This window comes from Lentinus tigrinus, assembly GCF_003813185.1.
Source record: "Lentinus tigrinus ALCF2SS1-7 unplaced genomic scaffold L226scaffold_37, whole genome shotgun sequence".
NCBI classification, from domain to species: Eukaryota; Fungi; Basidiomycota; class Agaricomycetes; order Polyporales; family Polyporaceae; genus Lentinus; species Lentinus tigrinus.
The window spans coordinates 94,750-113,689 of record NW_027137946.1 but is presented as its reverse complement, the minus strand read 5'-3'; the positions used below and the strand labels follow the sequence as shown (position 1 = coordinate 113,689).

Sequence of the window (18,940 nt, the reverse complement as noted above, 5' to 3'; positions counted from 1 at the left end):
CGTACATCTGGCGACTTTATTTCGACCTTACCCTGAGACTTCAAGGAGTACCGACACAGCTACTACCTACATCCGCGATGCTGATAAGGCCTCACAAACTGTCCCTGTACTCGGCCGCAGCCGCAAGTACAGCGCGAGGAGGATAGGGAATGCCTCTTCTGCCGACGTCCGGTGTCCACGTTCAAGGGGGACATCGGAAGCAAAAGGGGAACAAGGCCTCGCTGCTCGTCTGAAGGCAGTAGGTTCGAGCCTATTCGGTCCAGGCCGTCAGTTCTCCAAAGTCATCCGTGGGATTGAAGGTGAGCATGAGCATATCTGTCTGTCTAGCATCCGGCTTCACCGATCTGCGCAACAGGACTGAGGACGGAAATGACTGGGTGAGAGATACTAGATACCTCGACATCTTTCCGACCTGACTTCCCCCTCTGCAGGTCTTGTCCTTCCTGAAGATGCCTAGCTCGCACGCAGTCGGATACCTGTTATTCTCTTGCGCCCGCCCAAATGCACAGGATCGCGCCCGCAGAGGCCGTCGTCGTATCCACGTGCCTAGAAACAAGCCCGCCGGACTTACGGAAAGGACGGTCCTTGACAAACTCAGCCTTAAGGCATGCGCGAGGACAAGACGTCCATATCGGTTCACCTGACGGCATCCACAGAGACGCCCAGTTTGATCTCGATGTCGCACGACATTTTTGTTGTTTGCTTTCGACTAGCTGAGCCACGGTCGCCCTTCGCGACGTCCTTTTGTTGTATCCAAGAAGGCAGGAGTTACTAGCGGGATCACCGTGGACCCACAAACGCGTTTATATGCTGGAGTGTGCTCACGCGAAGTTCCCCGCCAGCGACCAAGTATTAACCGTGCGGCACGCCTGGAGCGTTGAGTCGTGTCTTCTTTCCCTTGCCCAATCGGACGTCCTCTTCTTCCCGTTCTCACCATACACGGACGCTTCTCTTGAACTGACAACGCACGACATGGCAGGCCTCACAGTCTTGAACCCGATCCACATCCTTCCTCTCTCGTCACCCTCATCGACGTCCGCTCCTTCCTCCATCACCTCTCTCGACTTGGACTCGTCCTCCCTCTGGGACTGCAACCTCCTCCAGCCGCTTTCCACGAATCCCCTCGCCGCACTCACCTCATCGACTTCTCTGCACCCGGATGCGCCCTTGCCTGTGAGAACTACACTATGCGACGCCCAGCGCCGGCTTGCGGACATACTCACTACTGTGCATGATCCTGGTACGACACAGCCGCTCGCTCACCTCGCGCCATCCCAAGTTGATTGCGAGATCGACCCCGCAATCCCCGCATCTAAGTCTCACTGCCTCCCATCGTCACCGCCGCCCTACATCATGCACTCTCCTTTGCCGTCCTCGCACCACAAGACCCCCTACTCCTCATATCGCCTCCGCCGTACTCCCAAGTCCACGATGTCCTTCAAGCTCGCGGCCCCCGCCCCGCGCATTCCGCTCGCATCCGTCCTGCAGTACTGGGCTGCGCAGGGATCTCCCTCACAACGTGCCGTTACGTGCGGAGACGAGGCGGGCAGCAGGATGGATGTGGACATGGATCAGGACCACTGGGAATACGAGTACGAGTATCCTCAAATAGGACTCGGGCTGATGCTCGGCGCAGGGCAGGGGTCACAGACGCAGACACGCGCCCTCCGTCACGGCTCTCATACAGTGGCACAGAGCCACTCGCGATCGCAATCGCGTTCCAGATACTCCCGGCGTCTGCGGCGCCTCGCTCCCGCACCTCTTCAGCTCGCCACCACGCCTCGCCAGGCTCCCCGCCCACTCGCACAAGGTCAGTCCGCGTCACCCACCACCGCATCCGCACCCGTTACTTCGGCCAAGTGCCAGCGCACCCCGCACTCTGGCGTCTTCGTCGACATCCCACTTAAGACTCCCAGCCGAGACGTCGGGATCAGCACACGAGCCACCTCCGCGTTCGACCCCGACTGCATTCCATCCCTCGACCTTTCTGCGTCCCAGACTCCCTCAGCATCCCTGCACTCCGCCCCCGAGTGCCGCGCTTCCATATCGTCAGCCATGGCCTCCATATCGACCGCGCCGACTTCCCTGATCTTCCCCACCGCGACCGAGTACCCGAGCACGCGCCCGCATACCCAGACGAATATGACCGCCCACACGCACACGCAGTCTTATACCGATGCTACATACACCCAGGCTGACAGCTCATCGCACATCGACCTCCTCCTCTGGCGCCGCACCGTCTCGCGCGAAGTTGACAGCCCACTCTCACCCTTGCGCGCGCCCAAGTCTGTCAAGTGCAGTGCCCGCTCTGTCTCCGCCATGCTCAACAGCCCGCCCGCATCCCCCCTAAAGTCTTCCACGGGTGAGTTTGGTGTCATCCCCCAATCGCCGGTCACACCCGGCCTCCCGTGGAACGCTGCCCCGCCGCCTTTGCGCCGAAATGAGTGGATTGCGCTTCCAGACCTGAGTGAGGAGGGGCCGCCGTCCCCCGGCATCGGCAGCGGCACACCAATGGTCGCGAACCTGCGCATCGACTTGAGCGTGGAGGACCTCGCGCTGCGTGCGGAGAAGTGCGCGGAGACTATCGCGCGCGCGTCGCTGGTGAGTAGTTGTCATGCGGTTCGTAATTCCTTCCACTCAGATGACAGCGCCGTGCCCTTGCAGTCCCTCCGTTCTTGCAGCCTGCTCAGAGACCCCGAGGCGATCGCGGACCTCTGCGAGAACCTGCGGCTCACGTTCAAGACTGTCCAACGTGCGCTGGACGTAACTCCAAGTGAATTCGTCGTCGACGGGTCGGACGCGAAGCAGACTTGGTATACTAAACATTGGGACCTCATCGACTCTCTGAACAAGTTCGTCCCACACCTTTGCGATTTGCCTCCATGGCAGCTGACAGGATCTGCTCACTCAGGAACTTGAGCCTGTTTTACCTCCTCGCCCACCAGGTCGAGGACCGGCCCCCGAGGATACACAAACTCGCACCGATACTCGACAAGCTGGCGACGTATCAGGCCAAGTTTGCGGACCTCGCGCGCAGGATATCTGTGAGTCTCAGTCATACAGTACCTCAGTCACGACGATGCTGACACGCGTGCTAATATGGCAGCTGTCGTACGAGAGGCTTCGCCTGTTGAGTCTCCGGACACAGCTCACGACAGCGAACACTATCGCGCGTGCGCACGCAGACGAGGAGCGGAGCAGGCGGCGCGACGAACGCGCTGCCATGCACGAGGGCCGAGCGCGTCGGCGAAGCTTGCGTGAGGAGATCCGGCGGGTGCGCGGGACGATTCGCGCAATGCGGGATCGTCATACGGAAGGGGTGTTCAGGGACGAGAACACGAACATGGATGTCGACGGCGACCACGAGGAGACACGACACTGGAAGACTTGGTAACGATCGTACGACTGGCCCCAAGGGGGGGTCTATTCAGGGTTTATTTTTTCGACGATTTCTCAACGCACGGAAGTGCGCATTGACATGGTGGCTCGCAGTCCCGAGCCAGCTAGGACTCTTCCAAGCTGAGGCTAGGCTTGGGATTGCGGCCAGCCTCACAAACGAATACGAATATTCATAGACGCACATGGTCGTCCGGGGGACTCAGCCCTGGTCGCCGCTGCCTTACGGTTATGATGATGATGTTCACGAACTCACGACTTCGTGCGTGAGCGTAAGGCTCACGTCGAGGTCAATGATCTTCTTGCACTGTATCGGTAGGATGTAGCTCTACGTACCACTGTAATAATCAAAATTGTACATATTATGATCCATCGCATGCGCGCGTTTCTATGCTATATTGACTGCATCCTTAGACCCAGGAGAACTCATTCTGATGTGGGTACATACGAGGGTAAGTACTCACTCCAAGTTCAATAATTATGAAGTATGTAACGGCGAGTAAGTGCGGATTAACAAACTTCCTCGGGCGCCATGCACCCGCGCACGGACCACACCCATCAACCTGCCCTAAACTCCCCAAAGTATATAATCCTGCCTCCCTGCTTCCTTGTTTCCTCAGAACATACTCAGCTAGGATCTATTTTATAGGTACTAACTCGAGTCTCGCATGTTTACACATGCCACATCCTTCAAATCCAGTCGATGACACCAGCACCCGCTCGTATAACCGAGAACATGGCCGCCTCGCGCGGTCTCGAGGACGTTTGGTGCGTCGGCGGCGCGGCTCTTCGGAGTCGTGCTGCGGCGTGCCAGCGAGCCGGGGGTATGTCTGATGGATTTTCTAGTGTAGATCGTTTTGTATCTTGGTCAATGGAATGCGTTCATCTTTGCGATTTTTCTGTGTCGCGGTGTGAAGTTTGCATCTAGTCTCGTAGGAAAAAAAAAGTTTACTCCGAGGTCGTGTACTGCAAACTTCAGATGAGTGCTTCGAATGTAAGTCATCATGAACATTTCGTTCTGTTGCACAGGTGAGGTTGATCTTCGTACAGTGTCACTTGCAGGAGTTTTGGAACTTGCGAGAGCAGCTCGACTGCAGGAAGACCATTCAGGGCGATGTCGATCAGGAATGCATCCGTCTGCACGAGGAAGATGAGGCCCGCAGTCGGCCCACAAGATCTACAACTTCTCCATGAGTCGGTTTCGACGCTCCAGCCGTCGGTCGGCTTATGGCTTCAAGGTGAGCACACGTCCGCTGTGAACGTCTGTCGCTGACCTGATGGTCCGAAATGGTTAGCGTCTTGCTGCCACGACGTCGACCACGCTCCGCGCCGAAGTTCACCCAGGTGCAACTTGCCACCGTAAAGACGGCTATGTACCGCACCTACTCCGGGCCAGCCAACGATGAAGTCCATCGCGAGCCTGCTTCCTGACAGCGCGAAATGATTTCAACTCCCCCCCCCTTTCCCCTTCATTGCGACAACTCCACGAACGACCATTTCCGAAAACGTCTCTCATTCTATATCACGGTGGCGAAGATAGAGCTTTGTCTATGTACACTGACTACCTATAGACTTGGAACCAGGTGGGCCCGTCGTCCGTCACGTCTGTCCCTGTTCCCTTGCGTTACGACTATGTTTGAATTGCAGTTACACGCGTGATGATTTACCATCATATCGTTGCTATTTCTCCAATGATCACTCTTAGCCCCGATGTGTGCGGACGAAGACACGGCGTTATACGGGTTCGGAAATCTCACACTGATTCCCGTATATATAGAGCATTATCGTGGCCAGAGATAGCCCCCGCAATTTGCAAGTGCCACGGGCGGCCGGTAGCATGTACGTCTCCGCTCACAGAGAGCAGACAAAATATGCTGATCTCTGTGCTCCGCGTTTCCAGGATGCGGTCACTCAAAACCTTGACGAGTACGGCGTTCGCCATAGCGCTCATTCTCGCCAGCGAAGCGTCTCAGACAGTTGGAGAGCAGGTTCCATTCGACTCGATCTCTGGTACCAGTCAAAGAGGTATCATCACGCCGCAACTGTCTACGTTCGTCAAAGATATACTCGATGAGGCATCCATACCAGGACTCTCAATGGGTGTCGTGCGGCTCAACAAGGATCGCAGCCCTGTGGTTGAGCTGGCTGCTTGGGGCAAGAAAACCGAGGATGGCGACGGCGACGATCTTAATCCAGACGTGAGTACAGTGTTTCACAATGAGTCGGCCTCCTCTCGCCATGGCTAACACGAAGCGCGTCATCTACAGGCACTCTTCGCGCTCGCATCGTGCTCAAAAGCATTCCTCGTGACTGCTGTTGGCTTGCTGATCGACGACTATGCGCACGGGCGGAACGTTACACCTCTTCCTGAGAACATCCAAACGTTCAACTGGGACACGAAGATTCAACACTTGTTGCCGGGCGAATGGACCTTCCCTGAGGAGTGGGCAGAGAGCATGCTCAGTCTGCGCGACGCGTTCTCCCATTTGTCTGGCCTGCCGAGGTACACCTACAACTTCTTGCTCCATTTGCGACCCACCGTAGCTGACCGCACCGTATTAGGCACGACTACTCGTACCGGCCAGGGGACACCGCAGGAGACGTCGTGCGACGACTCAAGCACCTACCGCATGCGTACGAGCTACGAGAGCAGTGGATGTATAATAATCAGGTTTGTTCTTCATTGCCGTCATATTTGGCTGCTTCTGACAATTCGTAGATGTTCATGATCGGGGCTCATATTATTTCGAAGTTAACAAACGCCTCATACCCTTCCTTCGTCCAATCACGCATCTTTGACCCGCTGAACATGACATCGTCTACGTTCTCGCCCTCTGCGGCTGCGCAGACCGGCAGGCTCACACAATCATGGACACGGGGGTCGCAGAGGGTGCCGTTCTGGTTCCCGGACGAGGTTGCGCAGCTCTTCGCCGGAGCAGGTGGCATCATATCCAATGCAGACGACATGGTAGGGAGGGATTCCTAGCGATGAGTCGTACTATGGCTGATGATCACGCTAGACAAAGTGGCTCGCAGTCCTCTTGAACGAAGGCGTCGACCCGAGCACGAACACCACAATCATTCCACTGGCAGCCTTCGCTGAGATGACTGCTGCTCGAACCATCGTCAGTGGCGTTCCTGCCGGGGACCTATCGATCATGGGCTACGGCATGGGGTGGTTCCGGATGTCCTACCGCGGACACGATGTGCGTGTGCTTGATATCTCCGAGTATTCGCGCTCTTGCATGACTGATGCACGTACATACAGGTGGTGTGGCACTTCGGCGCGATCCCGGGGTTCTCGCTCCTCGTCGCATTTCTTCCGTCTGACAACCTCGGCACTGTTCTCCTTGCCAACATGGACGAAAAGCAAGACGACAACATGCGTATCCTGTGCCGCGTCATTGACGAGGCGCTTGCTTTGCCGCACGACGAGGACTCGGTCGTGCAAGTACTTAAACCCCATGCAAAAGGGGAAACAACGCCGGACAGCACTCACGCGGTAGAGGCCCTGCCACTTGACTTAGAGGCGTATGCCGGAACGTACGAAGATCCAGCATATGGCGAGCTCACACTGTGTGCCCCGTCGAATATATCCGAGCCTTGCTCTCAGATCCTGGCAGACTTTGCCGCTGTCGACGCCGCTCAGCACATACCTTCTCATCTGCAACTCTTCGCCGCCTGGGACCGGGTCTGGTCCTCGCACGTCCGGCTGCGCCACACGAGCGGGAACTCGTTCGCTGTGACGTTCCCGCACCTGTTCCCGCAAGGCTACGGCAGGAACACGACGCCGTTCGAATTCTGGGACTCCCAAGTCTCAATAGGGAGAGCTGAGTTTGTGGTAGAGAATGGGGAAGTTGTGGGGTTTGCGCTGGTGACGGAAGAACAGGCTGCTGCTGCGCGGACGAAGCGGACGGAAGGAAGTCTTCAGGAGATAGGGGATGCGTGGTTTCGGAGGGCGGAATAGTGCGCACCGTTTGACTTTCCTGCCGCATATCGCAACGATACGAGACCTTGAAAGAGGTAGTACAAAAGGAGCGTCTATACCCACGGGTATACAAGAAATCGTACACTGCCGGCCTACGAACTTCACTAATCGAAACATCATGCAATGAACGGATTCCGCCGCTTGACATACCACAGAGGCTTCTGTGGACCGTGCATGATATCTGACGAGCAATGTTGTCAACATTTTCTCTCCAGAGGAGATGCCCCAAGACTGACCGATCGGAGAGGTGAAGTTGTGCAAGAACGGGTGCACGCCGCTCATCTTCTCGTCGTGCGCCGCGAGGGCGCGCTCCGTCAGGCGCGTGGGCGACGCCTGCGTGACGCTGCCCTCTATGACCATCCCGGACGCGACGCGGCGGTTCGGCTGGAACGTCGGTGTCGGCGTCAAGTGCGCGTTTGCGCTCGGGCTCGGGCTCACAGCCGGCAGCTGCGTGTCGAGGTCGAGCGACATCCGCGGCTTCTGGTCCGTGTCCGCAAACTTGAAGTCGTGCAGCGGTGTGCCGAGGCCGTCGGAGAGCGCGGAGGATGGCCGCTTCGATTTGAGGAAGGAGTCGCGCTCGGAGTAGCGGGACTCGCCCCGTGCGTTCCGGGACTGCGACTTTTCGCGCGTCGCGTGGCGAGACTGGATCTCGCCTTCGACTGAGCGAGGGAAGAAGATCTGCGGGTGGACGTTGCGTGAGGTGGGGTGTGCAGATGATATGCTGACATACTTACAACGAGCGTTATTGCAGAGGAAATACAACAGCCAATGCCAGAGACAGAGGCGAGAAACTCGGTCCAGAAGCTGCGGGGACGTCAGGAGCGATGGCCGTGCAAGGAAGCAATTTACTTACGGGCTCTCGTTGACGTGCTGATGAGGGCGGACACCGTCGATGGCAAGGATCAGGAGCGGTGCGACGAACAAGAAGCGGAACACGACCCGGAGGCAGTTCAACTCGTGGAAAGTAGTCAAGCGCACAATAGTACGGATGTCGACCCCATTCTTTTTCTGCATAGGCGCAATTAGTAGGTGTGCGGCGGTGCAAAATGGACGCTCACTAAGTTGTTGATGAATGTGGGGAAAGCCCACAGAATCGGCATAAACCAAAGGGTAAGAGACAAGCTGCCCAAGCTGCCCGCCAAGAACGTGAAGGCTTCACACTGCTACATAGTCAGAATCTCGCTATGCCTTGCACATCCTTACAATGGTCCTCACCTTGAGGGGGTCTGCCCGCGTGAAGATCGTGACAAGTGGCATGTACGAGATAGCGATAAGAGACCCGACGATCCATGTTTTGAAGTACAAGCTTCGGAACCAGTCCTGCTGTACCGAGCCGGAGTTGACGAGGAAGAGCCAGAAGCACAGCTCTTCCAGATGCGTAACCCTGTGGTCAACGAGATATGTCAGTATTGCGGTCATGCGGGAGCGCGGATAACACGCACATCTCGAGACTCCATGATACCGTAAAGAGCAAGTATAGCGGAAGAATCGCACTCTTATTCCGCTGGGACCACATTTGCCACGGCTTCGGTACAACTGTCGAGCGCCGATGAGTTGCGAGAGCTGAAGTACTGAAGACGCAACAACTTACTGCCATAATCTGGGAGAACCGTGAAGCCTTCTTGGTACTTGATTGATGCAAAACCTATTGAATAGACTATAACACACGGCACGCTTAGCAGGTACGTGTACTGCAGAGGGAAGCGACGTAGCAGTCAGGATGATGCCCGTGCAGTAGAAATTAACCTCGCAGCAACTCACAGTCATGAGCCGCTTGAACGCCCCGGCGTAGGGCCCGTTGTTTAGCTTGAGGCACTTGAATTTGTCGAACTTGTACAGATGGAATACAAGGAAACATCCAAGCTGGGCATACAGAGTCAGTATCGATAGCATATCATATGAGAGAGAAGAATTTACCAGAACAGAGAGAATAGACCAAACAAGATACGTTGCCGGAGTAGTATGTGACATGTTGCAGTAGGGTTGGAAGGTTGAAAGGTACCAAAAGTACTGTGGGTGAGAGCATCTGGTCAACACTCCATTGTAGAACAGACAAGACCCACGATGGATTGATTCCCCGGGTAAGTAAGTACATAGCCATGCTCATGGCTAAGTACGGTAACGATCAGCGATCACCGGTCGAGCCCGACACCTTTGTTCGCTGCGGTGGACAATGCATGGAGTCTCCGGCCGTCAGCCATGGCCAAGCAATGTACCAAAGAACTCACAGACCGTCCCAAGCGACACAGTGCCCGCATGGAAAGACCCTGAGGCACGGAACGCAACCATCTGAGGGAGGTGCTCCCAACAACACTCGACGTCTCGATGCCGGCTGGATGCGGCCTGAATACAACAACCAAGCTACGACGGTCAGCTTCTCCGCTCTGGTCAAACATGTTTTACATCTGCCAAGCAAGATGAAACCTATATGACCGGAGCGAGACGCTGGTACGAGATTTGGTGACGACCTCGCGATCCGCAGGACGACGCAGGCTACTGGCCTATCGTAGCTGTGCAACCCGCAACCTTGTAAGAAGATGACACTCTGTGCTCCATAATCACATTTTATGGAGCTCGTAGTCGCTGTGGCGGCCTAGAAGCAATCGCGTCCCGAGGAGGACCAATCTCCACGAGCTTCTGAACGCGGGATAGCAGTCTCCCGGTCCACCAAAGATCTTCCGGAACCGGTGTAGCAAACACATGAAGGAGTTTGGCCGGAAGATCGGGAATTCTGAAGCCATAACACCTGAGTAACACTAGGAGAAGTTACTCACGAATGCGAAGCACCCGAGTGCTATGGGATAGCTCTGGAGTGGTTAGACTCTTGACGTCCTATGGTCGTGGAAGTGGTGAGCGGGGCAGCTGGGGCATACCATCGGTGCAACGGAGGGGTAATATGGCCAGGACACAGGGTCGCATCGCAGATGCTGCACATGGTGCACATCAGCCGGACATCAAACACTGACGCGCGCCAACATCCTCCGTGCCAACTTACCTCCTCCATCATCTCCGTTCCCTTTTTCCGACAGGTACGGTGGTGTCATGTGGCGAAGGTTTCCCGGCTCAGGACAGTGACTGTTGCATGGTGCTCGCCGCGCCCCGGTTGTTCGAATGTTGTGGTTTGAACGAACCTTGTCTCCCCAGCTCGCACAGCAGTTTACCCTCGGTATTTGCGGACGTCCGGTAATTCCTTGTACGTTTCGAGTACTTGCTTGCCAGCATGTGTCGATTGCGACATCTTAGCAGGTTCGTCTGTTGGTGGAATCATTGATCGTAGGTGATGAGCCAAGGGCCCAAGGCTCCAGTGACCGAACGTAAGCGAACATACTGCAGTGGTCGCACCAAAGATTGCTATTCCGGGAAATCTAAGCGAGGATTGATCTAACCGCCCGTATCTAATCTCGCCTTTTTACTGCTGTACCTCCGACCTCCGACTCCTCCATCGTACCTCCACAATGTCCCTGGCTATACCAACACAAGAATACCTGGAGGAGTTGCTGCTCTCGTGCAGATACGGCGATGTTGAGGACATCCAACAGTTCGTCGAAAAATTTGGTCCCGATGTGCTAGCCACCGCGCGGGACGACAACGGGAATACCATCCTGCACATGGTTGCTGGTAACGGGCACACAGGTACGTTCCTCACGCGGTCTTCTTCTCCGCAGTTCGGCGCGGAGCAGGCAACTGATATGCGGAAGATGTCCCATAGAAGCCTTAGAGTACCTCCTCCCCCTGGTCCCTTCATCTCTCCTCTCCGCGCGGAATAACGCAGGGTCCACACCGCTGCACTGGGCCGCCCTCAACCAACATCTATCCATCGCACAGAAGCTGGTGCAGTTCCCGGGTGGACCTGGAGTGGATTTGATCGACATCAAGAACGCCACTGGCCGCTCACCTCTTGGTGAAGCCGAGAATGCAGGGTGGGAGGACGGAGCGAAGTGGTTTGTGGAAGTGATGAATCTGGACGAGAACGCGAAAGGCGAGGAAGAGCTACAACCCTCAGAGATTGCGGAAAACATCGAGGTTGAGATCCAGGATGCGGAGGGACAGGTTGCGAAGATGACCCTCGGAGGACAGAGGACATCCAGTAGCGCAGGCGCAGGAGGCGAGACGACATAGAAGTGAGTTCATCCCATCCTCCATGCGTCCTGTCTCCCGCATCTGCATCTTGTGAACTCAATCCGGTGAAGTTGTAGGTGGTCGTGGATGTATCACGAACTGTACGCTAGCCCGGCAAATGTCACAAAAACAAAATTGTTCGTGCGATCGCGCCCACGCATCTTTGGTAACTATCCAACACTTCATTCTACGCCAAATCTTCGTCGAATGGATTGGGTTTGCATGAGCGCAGTTGCAGGCATGGTGAGCGGGGCTGTCGAGGATGGTCATCCGGAGGTAGCTTCCCCGCATGGTATGTCGGGTGTGGCCGTGCCAGTGCGAACTGTACGGGGTATGTCAAAAATGTGCACTTCCGCAGGGCGCTGTCCAAGATCTGGCATGCTGACAGTTGCATGTGCATGCGGCTGACTTCACGGAAGTGTCCAGCATGGCACACTGCCTTGGAAGGGCGAGGCGCTAGGTTCGTGATTGAGTTGGTGCCGTGCAACACTTCAGCACACGAGGGCGTTTGACCGGTAGGAGAAATAGCATTCAACTCTGACGAGTTAAGGCACGAATCCGCCGTCTGCTTGGAGTCTCCTCACCCACGCCAAACAACTCAGGTGCTTGTTTCTTCAGCCTTCACACGTTCCTTGTGCACTAGCTCATTCATGTTGTTCCCGCCGATACAATTTTCATTAGACCCCTAGCCGTCTTGCCCATGGCGACCCACTACATGGGTTTTTGGGTAGATCAATGCATGACCTAGAGGAAGCCCGCTACCACGTCGATCTCAGTCTCGGTATGTTATCGATATCTTGTGCTGCTGATGTTATGCTTCATTCCTCACTACGCGACTGCATCCATCATAGATGCACAACATTTTAGCCTTGAGTACGTTGCTCCCTTGTGGACATGACGACATTGGCCCAACTGCGTCCTCCAGGCCCCAGTTGCAGCCTCGCCGCCTTGAACCCGTTTGAGGCACTATCAACGTCCTCAATAATTCATTTGAAGCTTCTGGTCGCACTAGCTCCCGGCTTCGGAACAACACAATGTGCTCGGCCATCGGTCGCTGTTGCATCCGAGTGACACAATACGTCTGTCCTCAGCTTCGTCCGCAATGCAGGTGAGCCGCTATACCCTCGATGATTGCAGACTGGTCTCCAGGTTGCCTAGTGCTTTCTAAATGTGCTCATACTTCTTATGCTACTTCGATTGCAGACCAAGTCGTTTCTTACTGGGACCCTTGGTATTGCTTCCGGAGATACATCGACAGATGTTGAGGTACGCCCACTCCTTGTACGCGCGGGCGTGCCTATCCAGCGATTTTGGACCACCAATATCAGCCACCGTCAACTCTCGACGACGTCCGCTACTGTGTTTCAGGCTTCAGGAGGGATCATCATGTAGGATGATCCCCTTTATTCTGCCGTTTCACGAACTGCTGGGCCGCTCCATGTTTGATAGACACCGAATCCCCATAACTTCACGATAGAGCGCGGGTGGAACATTCTCCAGAAGTTAGAGGGGGGGAGGGGAATCTAGCGTTTACGTAGCCATCATCATGCTCATTTCTTGAAGTCATATGTCAATCGTCCCAATACAAACTACGTCTTTAACCACCACTACTTATGTAGAACGGGAGAGAAGCCATTGTAACTCAGCTTGGGCGCCGTTGTGCTGGGTCTGAAACCTACCCGAGCGGATTGTATCGGAGATTGATCTCAGCTTGCGCAACGGGTCGCGCGCAGGCTGTACGCAACGACGACGAACCGTTCTTCCTTACGACCACGATGTCTGCACGGCGACAGGCGTCGACGACTTCACTCTCACGATATGCACGAGCCGGCTCTCCCGACTTCACCAACCGCTCGCTCGACTTCTGCAATGCGTTCTGGGGCCTAGGAGATGGCGGTGTTGACGTCCTCTTTGCGCGTATGCGGGGCGCGATGAGGACGATGGAGGAGCTCAGGGGCTTCTGGAAGGAGAGGTGAGCACTTGTGCACGTAGGTCGACGGAACGCTGCTCAAGGCGCGGCGCAGGGCGATTATCGAGGAACAGTATGCGAAGCGTTTGGCGGCGCTCGCCAAAACTACGCTGGGGAAAGATGAGATAGGGTGCGTCTTTGCCCATACATGATGACGAGCGGGCTCTGATGTCGCTTCGGTAGCGAACTCCGGACGTCTCTGGACACCCTCAAGGCGGAGACCGAGAAACAGGCGCAGGCCCACCAGCTCGTCGCTCAGGCCATCAAGACTGACCTGGAAGGCTCGGCTGCAGCATTTGTCGCGCGGCAGCAGTCTCACAAACGAGGCATCCAGGCGCAGATCGAGAAGGAGTTCAAGACGAAGCAGACACAGGAGGGCTACGTCGCGCGTGCACGAGAGAAGTACGAGGGGGACTGCATGCGTATCAACTCGTACACCGCACAGAGCACACTCATCCAGGGAAGAGATTTGGAGAAGGTTCACATGAAGCTCGAGCGGGCGCAGCAGACCGTCCAGGCGAACCAGCGCGACTATGCGAACTTTGCGCGCGCACTGCAGGACACGATGCAGAAGTGGGAGCAGAGCTGGAAGGCGTTCTGTGATAGCTGTCAGGACCTTGAGGAGGAGCGCATTGAGTTCATGAAGGATAACATGTGGGCGTATGCGAACGCGGTGTCGACCGTGTGTGTCTCGGACGATGAGGTGCGTGTCTTCAGTCTTGTTAGCATAACATGTACTGATATACTAATGATTCCCGCAGTCTTGCGAGAAGCTGCGGCTTGCTTTGGAGCAGCTGGAGGTAGAGCGTGACATGGAGAACTTCGTGCGGGACTACGGCACTGGCAACGGTATCCCCGATCCTCCTCCGTTCATCGACTACTCGAGCCCCGATGCCCAGCCGGCCTCATCTCAACGCCCTTCGACCCACGTGTCTGGCTTCGTGCGCCAGACGCAGCGATCGCGTCAAATCCCGCCTCCTTCACAGAACCAGCCGCCCGAGCCTGAAGAGGAACCTGTGAACTTCACCGGAGTAGGCGCGGGAGGCCGGGACTCTCAGTTACAGCGTTCGCAGACACAGAGCAGGGCAAGCACTCGTGGCCAAGACCTTGCGCAGCCCCAGCCCCAACCCAACGGTGCCATCACCAATGGACGCGTCACTCCCAATGTGGGCACTCGTCCTCCCGACCCGCAGGCCGACCCGATCGACCCGACTGCGAAGACCATGCTACGAGTCGGTCCCAACGCGTACGAAGTGAACTTGGACCGAGATCCCCAGGCTCATTCTGGACGACCCGGCTCAAGTGCTTCGTCGATGGCCCCTCGCGTTGGCCAGGACGACGACCCGCTCGCACAGCAGATGAATCAGTTGCGCAATGCAGCTGGTGGTGGTAGTGTGCGTCGCAGCGGCCAGTGGGGTCCCCCTGCACAACAATCACCTCCTGCCGGGGTTACCTCGCGACGCGATCCTGGAGGCAAGCTGTCTCCTCCTCCCGGCGGCGCTCCCGCGAACCGTGATTATCGCAACTCTGCAGAGATCGTCGTCGGTGCCTACCCTGCACAAGCAGCGACCTCTCGTCCTACGTCTCCCAACCCGCCTACCAACGTATTCATGAAGCCTCCATCACAAAACTCTGCTGGCCCCTCCACAGGCGTGTCTGTCCAGAACGTCCTCGCCGATTACCAGCAGTCACTGCCCGGCGAGCGCAAGTCGATCAGCCGCTCGAACAGTCGCTCAAACAGCATCTCCATCCCCGCCCCGCAAGCGTCGAGCCGTCCGATGAGCTCCTCGAGCGGGCATGCTGGCATCGGCGCACAGGGCCGCAGCACCAGTCCCCAGCCCTTCCAGCCGCTCTCGCGCAGCGCCAGCCCAGCACTCCAGGGCCCGCCCGGCGGAGCAGGGAACCGCAACAGTCTAAGCTACGCCCGCCCGCCCGCGAACGGCCCGCCCTCAGGGCACGGGCACGGGCACGCCCACTCGGGCTCGACGACGCGCCAGGGCTCGATCTCCATCCCCCAGCAGCCCGCGCATCAGCAGCGGCCGACGAGCCCGAGCATCGGCATCCAGCTCGACCCGACAGGCCGGGTCGTCGCGGACGACATGGCGACGATGTACAGTCGCGGTGCGCCCCAGCAGCCGCCCGTGCAGCAGCAGTATGGTGCGCCCCCTCCGCCCGCGGCCCAGCAGCCCCAGCGCCGGCCGAGCTATAACGGAGGACCGAACGGGGCGCCGTACGCACCTCCCCCGCAGCAGCAGCAGCAGCAGCAGCAGTATGGTCCCGGGGGTGCCGCGATGTACAATGCTCCCCCACCGCAGCAACCGCCGTATGCGCCGCCGCAACAGCAACCACAGCAACAGCAGCCGCTGTACGGCGCGCCGCCCCAGCAGCAGTACCCGCAGCAGCAGGGCCGGCCGTCGCAGATGTACCAGCCTCCGCCAGGAGCGCAGGGGTACGGGCAGCAGGCGCCGCCGCCGCCGGCTGGTGCGCTCGTCCAGCGCGGGCCGTCGGTGAATGGGGGGTACTATGCGCCCCAGCAAACGCAGCAACAGCAACAACAACAACAGCCGCAGTATCGACCACCGAGCCCGCGCGCGCCGTCGCCCCAGCCGCCGGCGCAGCCGAACCAGCCTCCGCCGACTGGGCAGTATACGGACGATGGGCGTGGGGTGTTGTTCTATGGTATGTCTTGTTTCGTTCTCCGTTCCCGTTCCCGTCCTTGGTCTTTTTTTCTTGCTCTTTTGCTCGATGCTCTTGCGCTCACACCGATCTCCCTTTTTCGCGTTTGCAGTGAAGGCGATGTACAACTACCGGGCGACGATCGACGAGGAGTTCGACTTCCAGGAGGGGGACATCATCGCGGTGACGGCGACGCCCGAGGACGGCTGGTGGAGCGGGGAGCTCCTGGATGAGACGCGGAGACAGCCCGGGCGGCATATCTTCCCGAGCAACTTTGTCTGCTTGTTCTGAGTGGGTGTGCTGGTTGGCCTGAGAGCTTCCAGTACGTCGCACCTCGCACGTCGTCGTGTCGATCTCCTACTTCATACTTCATCTACAGTGTGGTTGGATACCCCCGGACATTGGGTTTGTTCCTCGGATCTTCCGGTGCATATGTGCATGCACGTTTGGTTTTTTCTTTTCTTTTTGCCCCACCCCCTCGCTCGCTTGCTTGCTCGTTCGCTCCTGTACGCTCCTTCCCTCTCCCTACTCCCTCTCCTTCCCCACCACCTCCCTCTCCCCCGACCCCGACCCCGACCCCGACCCCGACCTCCATACACCGTACACGGTACACCGTTGCTTGTTTCGATACACATCCGAGTCGTGTATGTCATCACCACATATTATATATGTGTGTGTAGCTGTTGCTCGTTGCTCGCTGCTCGTTTTACTCTACCTAATCTCTCGTGCCACGCCATGCTCTCATCTGTCTCAGATCTCAGTGTCACTGTCAGCCCACGTCCCATGTCCACGTCGATCGGTGGAAGTACATAGTACCTAATTTATTGTCTGTTCTTGTCCTGTGTCTTTGCCTTGCCTTGCCTTGAGGTCTTCTGCGTCGGCGTGGCGTGTTGCGTTAGGCGTGATGCGTGAAGCAGAGACCCTTCGAGGAGCTTGAGGGTGCCTGCTTGCATGCTTGGGGGATGAAGATGACAAGCAGGATGTGCATGTGGGTGGTTGGATCGGATCCTACGTACACCTTGCATTGTCTTTCTCATTTGCAAGACAGATCGGCGTCGGGCCCCTTGTATTCGTCTAGGTGTTGATTTCGTAAACGAAGACGTGTGCATAAGTATACAAAGAGCCAGAGAGCTCAGAGGAAGGCTATATAGCCTATTCCTGATATCGATATCCTACAGCGAGCGGTGGGGGGCGGTGACCCCCTCGGAGGGGTTACATACATAAGTACAGTAACTACTGTGCATGGCAGCTGCAGGGCGGCATTCTGTAATTGTAATTCAAAGGAAACTTGGCCAGAAGGAGTGGACCGGGTAGAGGAGATAAGTGGTGGTGTTGATACAGATACAGATGTGGGATGCGCGAGGGAGACGGAGCGTGAACGAGATGGATCCGAAGAGGTTGGACGATATGTACTCAGGACGGAGGAGGGAAGGATAAATACGTGAGTGGAGGGGCAAGGGAGAGCGAAGGAGACTAGGAGAGTGGTTGAGCACGGCGCTGCGAGTCGCGAGTCGGGAGCAGGGTGCGAGGTACGCGGTGTACGATGAAGGAGGCGACTGGAGGCGAGATGGCGCGCGGACGAGGGGCACGAGGGGCAATGAGGCACAAGAAGCAGGGAAGCATGCGCTCGTGAGCCCAGGAGGCAAGAATCACAAGGATAGCCGATGACGAACCTTAAGCTTGTGTGCGCCCGAGGATCCCCACCACTACAGTACCACTACCTGCTCGCTCACTCACTCTGCAACCCCGAGCGAGCGACACACCGTCCCAATCAGTGGCTGCTTGCAAGCCTAGCAGGGGAATACGCATACGCGGGTCAGCTACTATGCAGACACGAGGCGAGAGAGCGCAGATAAGTAAAATAAGTATAACACGGACGTACGCGGCAGACAACCAGCTCGGGGCCCCGTGCGCGTTCATCTGGATCGCCGCGACCGTCGACGCGACCGCGACCGCGACCGTGCCCAGCGCGGCGTACACCACCGACTGCTCCTTGGCACTCGGCGCCTCGAACGCCGGCTCTTCGTATAGGTTGTCGAATGCGCGCATCGTTGGGTGCGGGGTGCGGGGTGTGTAGTTGGAGGGAGAGCGTGCAGGCCTTGCTGGATCGATGGGAGGAGGAGGAGGAGGCTTGGCTTGTCCTGCCTGCGGGCTCTTATAAGTACACGGGCCTTGTCGCTCAGTGCTAGTGCCAGACGCGGGACACGGGGGACGCGCTCTTGTCTGGATTCCGCCGAGATCGGAGCGAGCAGCGACCACTCCGGAGTCTGAGTCCGCGCTAGTAGCTACGACAGCGGGATAAGTAAGGGGGCCCGGGGATTCAGAGGGGGGCGCGCAAGCGGCTAGCGAGGGGCTGAGGGACAACGATGACTAGTGACTGGGACTCGAGTACTGGAGAGTCGAGCTGGGGCGGCGCGCTGGGCGGAATATATAGTACACGTATACCGCTTGCCCGGTGCCAGTCGCCGATCAGCAATTCAGTACGAGGACAGGGAAGCGATGGGGATGACAAGGGACGGTGACCTGCAGGACAAAGTTCACTCAAGCACCGTAGAGCACAATTAGGAAAGGCTGGGCTGCTGGGCGCGAGGAAGCCTATCTCGTATTAGTATCAGTATATACCGTAGTCTGTGATTGTCGGATCATCCATCCCACCTCGTTGGCGATGGCATTGGCTGCCTGCAGGCCTTTACGACACGCCGCAGCCTGGCAGGGCACAAGACGCTCCGAGGGGCCCGCGCTGCCACACACGGCCTAGTCTCACAACAAAAGACTACTCGTGCGCGTGAGTC

The 18,940-nt window shown here is 57.3% G+C and overlaps 7 protein-coding genes across 7 annotated transcripts; 4 read left to right on the top strand and 3 right to left on the bottom strand.

The window, feature by feature from the left end:
• Positions 1-972: 972 nt before the first annotated feature.
• On the top strand, positions 973-3,394 carry L226DRAFT_470211 (uncharacterized protein; the record flags this gene model as incomplete). The annotated part of the gene is made up of 4 exons (XM_067676290.1): positions 973-2,601; positions 2,665-2,852; positions 2,912-3,044; positions 3,107-3,394. 4 exons carry the CDS (start codon positions 973-975, stop codon positions 3,392-3,394), a joined length of 2,238 nt encoding a protein of 745 aa, XP_067531003.1.
• Positions 3,395-5,195: 1,801 nt separating this feature from the next.
• On the top strand, positions 5,196-7,476 carry L226DRAFT_514485 (beta-lactamase/transpeptidase-like protein). Its single transcript, XM_067678413.1, has 7 exons — positions 5,196-5,235; positions 5,297-5,594; positions 5,664-5,899; positions 5,959-6,067; positions 6,116-6,364; positions 6,417-6,602; positions 6,665-7,476. Coding segments are annotated over exons 1-7 (1,779 nt in total). The 5' UTR covers positions 5,196-5,233; the 3' UTR covers positions 7,364-7,476.
• Positions 7,477-7,500: 24 nt separating this feature from the next.
• Positions 7,501-9,355, bottom strand: L226DRAFT_470081 (uncharacterized protein; the record flags this gene model as incomplete). Its single annotated transcript, XM_067676274.1, has 10 exons — positions 7,501-7,565; positions 7,621-8,062; positions 8,119-8,188; positions 8,238-8,392; positions 8,443-8,544; positions 8,600-8,768; positions 8,827-8,920; positions 8,976-9,075; positions 9,146-9,247; positions 9,302-9,355. 10 exons carry the CDS (start codon positions 9,353-9,355, stop codon positions 7,501-7,503), a joined length of 1,353 nt encoding a protein of 450 aa, XP_067531001.1.
• A 1,459-nt stretch (positions 9,356-10,814) lies between these two features.
• L226DRAFT_514482 (cytoplasmic protein) lies at positions 10,815-11,835 on the top strand. The gene is made up of 3 exons (XM_067678412.1): positions 10,815-11,017; positions 11,094-11,505; positions 11,575-11,835. The coding sequence occupies exons 1-2, from the start codon at positions 10,840-10,842 to the stop codon at positions 11,501-11,503; spliced, it is 588 nt and encodes a 195-aa protein (XP_067531000.1). The 5' UTR covers positions 10,815-10,839; the 3' UTR covers positions 11,504-11,505; positions 11,575-11,835.
• Positions 11,836-13,278: 1,443 nt separating this feature from the next.
• On the top strand, positions 13,279-16,439 carry L226DRAFT_470082 (uncharacterized protein; the record flags this gene model as incomplete). Its single annotated transcript, XM_067676275.1, has 5 exons — positions 13,279-13,475; positions 13,528-13,602; positions 13,656-14,175; positions 14,234-16,151; positions 16,261-16,439. 5 exons carry the CDS (start codon positions 13,279-13,281, stop codon positions 16,437-16,439), a joined length of 2,889 nt encoding a protein of 962 aa, XP_067530999.1.
• A 36-nt stretch (positions 16,440-16,475) lies between these two features.
• On the bottom strand, positions 16,476-16,885 carry L226DRAFT_228104 (uncharacterized protein). Its single transcript, XM_067673060.1, has one exon. The coding sequence runs from the start codon at positions 16,799-16,801 to the stop codon at positions 16,511-16,513; it is 291 nt and encodes a 96-aa protein (XP_067530998.1). The 5' UTR covers positions 16,802-16,885; the 3' UTR covers positions 16,476-16,510.
• A 1,034-nt stretch (positions 16,886-17,919) lies between these two features.
• L226DRAFT_574749 (uncharacterized protein) lies at positions 17,920-18,197 on the bottom strand (the record flags this gene model as incomplete). The annotated part of the gene is made up of 2 exons (XM_067685094.1): positions 17,920-17,938; positions 18,031-18,197. The coding sequence occupies 2 exons, from the start codon at positions 18,195-18,197 to the stop codon at positions 17,920-17,922; spliced, it is 186 nt and encodes a 61-aa protein (XP_067530997.1).
• Positions 18,198-18,940: the final 743 nt, after the last annotated feature.